The 6,618-nt window shown below is 47.4% G+C and overlaps 1 protein-coding gene across 2 annotated transcripts in view; it reads right to left on the bottom strand.

The window, feature by feature from the left end:
- Positions 1-5,532: 5,532 nt before the first annotated feature.
- LOC128763709 (rho guanine nucleotide exchange factor 12-like) overlaps positions 5,533-6,618 on the bottom strand; it is a 32,822-nt gene continuing 31,736 nt past the window's right edge. For both annotated transcript variants that reach the window (XM_053872809.1, XM_053872810.1), the window contains one exon: positions 5,533-6,551. In XM_053872809.1, coding sequence (XP_053728784.1) covers positions 6,541-6,551 — 11 coding nt within the window. In that variant the 3' untranslated portion in view covers positions 5,533-6,540. The remainder of the gene's footprint in view (positions 6,552-6,618) is intronic.

The following is a 6,618-nucleotide window of genomic DNA, read 5'->3' as shown; positions in this document are numbered from 1 at the left end:
CCACAGAAGAGGCGTTCGGAAACGCATTAGCATATTGATGGGAAACTCTTTTGGGTCCCTCACATGACCCGAAACACCCGCCAGCGAAGGAGAGAGCGCGGCTTCCACCGACGGGTTTGTCGACGTGAGGTCGTCTGCAGCCAAACGTAACCTTCGGCTTGGTTTTGTTGAACACTCCACAAACTTCATTAACCACAGCGGCTTTTTATTCTCGCTGGTGTGAAGTTTTGAAAGCAGCGAGTGGGACTCTCCTTCGTGTATTAATAATGCTGCTCTTCTCATGGTGCCTTGTTTTGTTTCAACATCCTCCTCTGTTTCTTCTTCCTTTCAACACATTTCCCAGTGAAACATAAGAAAATATCATGGATACTGAAGTCGCTTTTCTTAAACAACTAATGAGACAAACATATACTCATGCGAATCTTTGTATCTGTGTTTAAAAACTAATAAATCCAACAAGTCATTCATGAGATCTGCTATTAACTAATAACTGTCAGAGGCCACCAGGGGCAGCGTTTGCTGTAAAATGTTTGGACTCAAACAACTAATCCAATGAAACTTAAGTTCATCTCTAAACCAAAAGCACCATTTCGTAGTGACGGTCTCATGAGGCTTCATGAAACAGTGTCCTTGTTTCCTGAGCCCACTAGATGGCGCTCTCTGCTCTAAAATATTTGGATATGAGCAACCATTCCAATGAAACCTGCACATTATTTTAAAACTACCAGCGCCACCGACTGAGTTCTGGAGGGACACTGTTTCATGAAGCCTCATCTGGGCATCATTTCCGGAAATTGCTTTTGATGAGTTGTTCACGTCCAAAAAAGTGACAGCAGACAGCGCCATCTGGTGGCCTCTGAAAATCAGGACACTGTTTCATGAAGCCTCATCTACCCAACACAAGGAAGGAGAAAAAATGACTATTTTTGACTTTTACCTATAGAAATAGAAGCCCCAAAATATGTTCAGAAAAGTAATAACTTGACATATTTTAGAAGGAGACTCAATTTTAACTAGTAAGATGAAACCGGGTGGGGGAGGGAGGAATCAATGCCATTGTGAGAGTGGTGGTTTCCTTTTATTTTCTTCCCCTCGATGGTATTAAATTCACATTTTCAGACATGGAATCAAATCCCCGGGTTGCAGCTGCCTGCTTCATGAATAAAGTTTGAGTGAAGACTTGTGTACATCACCAGTCTGGTTCTGCTTCCTCAGTTGTCACCTTCTTCAGGAAAGGTGGGGGGGGGTGGGGCTCATGCTGTCATGGCAATCTGTGAACTATCTGGAGCTCAGACGCATGAACAATACAGCTGCTGGTGCTTTGACTTGCCTTTACTTCTCTTCTTTCTGGTGACCACGTCATGACCTTGAGCATCGAGGTTGACCTCTTCTCTGAGAGAGAGAGGGACGTAGCAAAGTTGGACTGTATGTTTTCAGCTGTGTCGAGAGAGAGAAAAGGAACGGATTAGATCTAAAATCTGATCCTCCACTGGTGAAACTCACAAGAAAATATTGCTTCAAATGCATAAATAAAAAGCCGCCCACGGCTGTTTGAGTGACAGGAGATCCTCGGCAGCAAGAAGAGACTGTGACTTTTTAGGTTTAAACAAACCTGTTTTAAGTCGGTGCAGATCCCTGCCAGGTCGCCACCTCCACCTGAGGAGTGAAGAGGACACACCGCTGGTGGGCGGAGTCATAGGACAAACCCAGGACACGACAGAGGGAGGAAGCCTGGAGCTCTTCGCTTGAACGACTGCCCCTGCGACCTGACTTCGGAGAGACAACAGGATTGAAGGATGATTCATTTTAAGGAACGAAAAACTAGGAGGCGCCGGTGAAATCAGGAGAGAGAAGTTCCACCAGCCGAAGGTCTTCAAGAGACCAAACTGTGAACCACGGAAGGATCCAACAACCAGCCATCCAGTTTAAAAATGAGCGACGGGAGCAGAGCAGCAGCGAGTGAAGCCCAACTGGAAGTGTTTGGAGAGGGAATGTAAAGCCACCCTCGCTGTCAACAGCCCCCACCCTCCACCACTCCCGCCGCTCTGCTCATGCATCCAGGTGAGTGCAGTCGCTGGGACAGAGAACACTTCTTAGCTTGAAGCCAGGTCGGCCGGCAACCCTTCCTCCTCCGCTCTCCTTCAATCACTCGCCGTGTACTACTCCCCTATGACTGCAGGGAGGGGAGGCGACCACCGCCTGACGCTACACTTCCTCCGAGGAGGAGACAAGGCCTGGCTGGACTCGATTGGAACTGACACCTGCTGCACAACAAAAACACCGGAATTCTGCGAACATCGGAAGCAAAGGAGTGTGGGGATGATGGTCCCCGGAACGAAGGTCCTGACAAGAGGGCAACAGCTGGTGATAAGAGAAGATAAGAAAATCCTTCATTGGCTTCAGAGCTGCGATAAGAACCTCAGTGATGTGTGTCTGTCTGCTGGAAGAGAAATACAAACCCTTTCGGTGGCAAAAAAAACTGGAGGCAAGTCGCTTGTCTAATGTCTACATTCAAGAAAATCCACTTAGGTTCGATCCATAGATAACGCCACACTACATGGTTTCATGAGGCTTCATGAAACACTGTCCCCATTTTCAGAGCCCACCAGATGGCGCTGTCTGCTCAAAAATGTTGGATTAGAACTCCCACTTCAATGAAACCTCACCTCATTTTCAAACCAACAGCGCCACCGACTGAGCTCTAAACATGAGGACAGTGTTTCATGAAGCCTCATCTGCCCTTCGCCACCAAACTTCATGGGTTGTCACATGGGTTGATGAGGGTTTATGAAGCAGTTCAGAGCTCTGCAGGTGGCGCTCTTGATTTGAAGGTGAGGTTTCATTGAAATAGTTGTTCAATGCCGGATATACAGAAGACAGCGCCATCTGGTGGCCCCCTGAAGCGACTCCACATCGTCCACAGCCGTCGTCGCACTTGCCGAGTCCCACAAGTGAGTCAAACAGTTACCGTGGAAACTGCTGTGTCGCCCTTTACATCGGAAATATCGGGTGGAAAAACACCTCAGTAGTGCCGCTGACTGTGGCATGTTCTCAGGTTAAGCACCTAAAACCTGTCGCCATGTCGCCGCCTGATCATGCTGCAAATGAATCCGTGTTACGGGGGTCTTATGGGTAGAGCCCCTCTTGCTCGGGTGCTTTCTTTCGTCCCGATCTCTCGGACTGAACTTCCACGTACTGAAGTGCTCCGGGGCGACTGTTGTGTACGAGAGCTCCGTCCCAGCAGCAGGTTTCACACGACCAGGGACTGACACACAATACAAGTCGGCCCAATGAGCCATGGAAACACAGAGTCTCAAAAACATCCAGGAGTGGTGACGGTGGCAGCATGGAAGAGCACATTTTCGTGTTTCCTCTTTCTCTGCGACACACAGCAGCCGAGTCCAGACGAGCCGGTGGCGGTCATGTGACCTGAAACGCCGACGCCGAAAGGCTTGAAAGAGGGAAGTCTGAGTCCAGCCAGAGCAGAATGGAGCAGAATTCTGCTGCCTGACTCATGTGCCGCACTGTTGCATATCTGAGCAGGGGAGGGGGGAGGACTCGTCTGATCCCAGCTCGACACGAACCCCCGCTCTCCTCCTCCTCCGGTGACTGACACCTCTCTCCCCTTGGTCTCCACCACTCCAATTAGCTGCCAGACAGGTGCATGTGGAGAAAACACACAATCAATTAGGCTCCTCCTCTCCTGCCCCCATTTCATCATGTAACTCAGCCTCCACTGCTCCTGATTCATACCCTGGCTTCACTGCAGTGGAGCTGATGGAGGGAAGGTGTCAGTCCCCTCAGCCTGGAGAGGATGCTACAGGTGCGGCGTGAGCGCAGCAGACAAAAACAAGCGCTGGAAGTTGCTCTCCTCCTGAAGAGATTTGTCAGACGGCTGAGTCGAGCACATCTGGGAATCAAGAGGCACCGAGAGTTATTTTAAACCCTGATGTCACTGCAGGTTTAAGGGTGGATCCTCTTCCACTGAGGTGGAGAATGGGGAGAGTTTGCCACCTGCTGGATGAAAAGCCATCCAGGGCTGACGTCACTCTTAGTGCTGACATTATACGGAAAACCATGCGTTCAATTGTGACACATAAACATAATAAGCTCATGTGCATTAACATCCAGGACTGCAGTCGGCTATACTTATGGTGCGGTACTTTGAGTGACATCTTACCTAAAAAAAGACTCAAATAAAGAAGAATTAATTAAAAATAATTGTATAATATAAAACATGCTTTTAGGCTCCACCAAGAAGCAACATAAATGAATTGTAAGTACAGCAATTGTTATTTTTTTATTTTCATTTTTTTAGGAAAAAATGTTTTAACCAAATGCCTAGAGATATAAATAACCTGACGGCTGTTTAAAGCAAGATTTCACGTCATTCTAAAAATCTCTATAAAAATGAGGATATTAGAAAATGTACATTAGGAGGATTACATGTCGGGTACTTGCAACACAGTCATCCCAAGCTCTCCAGCTCCAAGAGAAGGTCAGCGCTGACACACAGCAGTGACTCACCTCTGGTCCTCGCTGACACTTTCATCGCTTTCTTCATTAAACTTAATCTCCTGCTCCCATTACATGTGCCGCCTTGGCCGACACTTTTACAGCACTGTAAACATCCAGGCCCCATCACAACCATCTCCATGTCTCTGTCACACAGCGATGGAGGCAGTGAACTGCAGTGACATCTGCTGGTGCGATCGCATCCTCAGACTCTCTGGCAACTACAAATCAACCAGGAACACGCTTCTCGCAAATGCGAGTCATGTGGCCCAGTCACTTCCGTGTCAACATTTGGGAAACAAGATGAGGCAACTGAACAGCTATTTTATCAAGCATTTTTTGAGGGACAAACCTCAGCCTTTTCTGAGACTCTGGTTTCCTCCCTCACCCCAAAAACATAAAGATGGTAAAGAATTACTTGGGTGCACACTGCGATGTCCTGGCAACCTTTCCAGGGTGTCCCTTCCCCCACGTAGAGAGGGAATTATTGATTTATTTTCTCTCATAGACCAGCAGAACTAGTGAATAACTTCACGCACACTTGAAAAAAAAAGAAAACTGCTCAAGAACTTTCCTACAATATAATATTCTTCTACAATATTTATCACTCCCGCTCAAAAGAGGTGAACTTTCGTGGATTTTTTGTACTGAATTTCACAGTTCAGACATATTTAGTGATGAAAGAAACTGGTTTGTGAGTGGGCAGAGCAACTGGAAAACATTGCAAAGGTTGTTGCGGTGCTTACCACTGCACACGGAGGCAGGCGTCCACTGACGACTCTAAATTTCTGAGTTATTAGTGCTGGTTGAGAGAAATGATTCTGAACCTGACAACAGGATCTGGGACGAAGCACAACAGGGTTCATGAGAAACTGCAATGGCGTTCTGACGTTTAACACGTCTAAAGAAGGACACAGCAACACAGCAAAGCTTTCTGCAGATGACTTACTCAAACGGAGCTGCAACTGGGGATGAGACAGCACATTCAGCGCTGAGAAATAGGCAGGTCTTGTCCGATGAGTCATGGCACCGTTTATTTATTAAAGTGATGCATAACCTTCCAAGTTGATCATTGTACAGTATATGTTGAACTTCATGACAATATTAGAGTATCAGGCAGTGAGATCAGAGGAGCCGGGTCGGCCCGACACCTCAGAGGCGGAAGCGAGTGAAAGGGCCGAGGAAAGAACGGAAGCTGCCGAAGCTCCGACGGCGGACGCCAACTGTTCACGGGCGGGAAAAAAAAAAAAGAGGCAAAAAAAAACGGATGGAAATGTAACAGGACCAGATCAGAGCCGTCGGACTCTTCATTCTAGTTAACTCCACGGTTGTTCGGGGGGTTCTGACACGGTGGGGTCTGGTTTTTTTGAGGCCGTCTGGATAAACTCCTGCCATTTCTCCAAGTGGAGCTCGCATGCACACGGCGCCAGTGTGCACTCCAACACACACACCAACCCTGTGCGACTGAAGCAGCCAAAATTGTAACACAACGGCCAAAACGCATGCAAGCAATGCACGAAAACACTTAAAAAATGAAACAAAAGAAAATAAATACATACGGGATAAAAAAAAAAAACAAAATCTAAATACATTATCTTAAATTTTTCCTTTTCTTGCTGCGTGTTTCAAATATATAGATATACATATGCAGATATATATGTATATATGTAAAACACATCTCTTTGTACATTTTGGTATAAGTTCTCTTTCTCGCAGGAGGAGGGGGTGAGGTGGGGGGTCACAGAGGAGCGAGGTGATTCTATTCTGGGAGGGAGCAGCCCCGTGTCCCTGATTGCCTTGTGCTGATGGAGGTGGGTGACGATGACTCCACCCCTCAAAACGTTCTGCTTTCACTCTCCTCTCTCCTTCCCTGGGCGACTGCGATGGACAAAGGGGGGGCAACAGCAGTGAGAGGACAAGCTTATAGAACATCCAGAAGCTCTCCGGACTCAAGTAGTCGCAGCAGACTGCTACAGCAGCTTCCTCTTTGGGAACAGAGCCAGAAGCTGCGGCATGAAATCCACACTATCTCTTATCTGGAAAAGACAGAGAGGAACCTGAGGGTGAGATCATTCCCCAGTCAAACCTGCCACTGAATGAGAA

The sequence above is a fragment of the Synchiropus splendidus genome, chromosome 8 (genome assembly GCF_027744825.2).
Source record: "Synchiropus splendidus isolate RoL2022-P1 chromosome 8, RoL_Sspl_1.0, whole genome shotgun sequence".
Taxonomy (NCBI): Eukaryota; Metazoa; Chordata; class Actinopteri; order Syngnathiformes; family Callionymidae; genus Synchiropus; species Synchiropus splendidus.
This window is presented reverse-complemented; position numbering and strand designations above follow the sequence as displayed.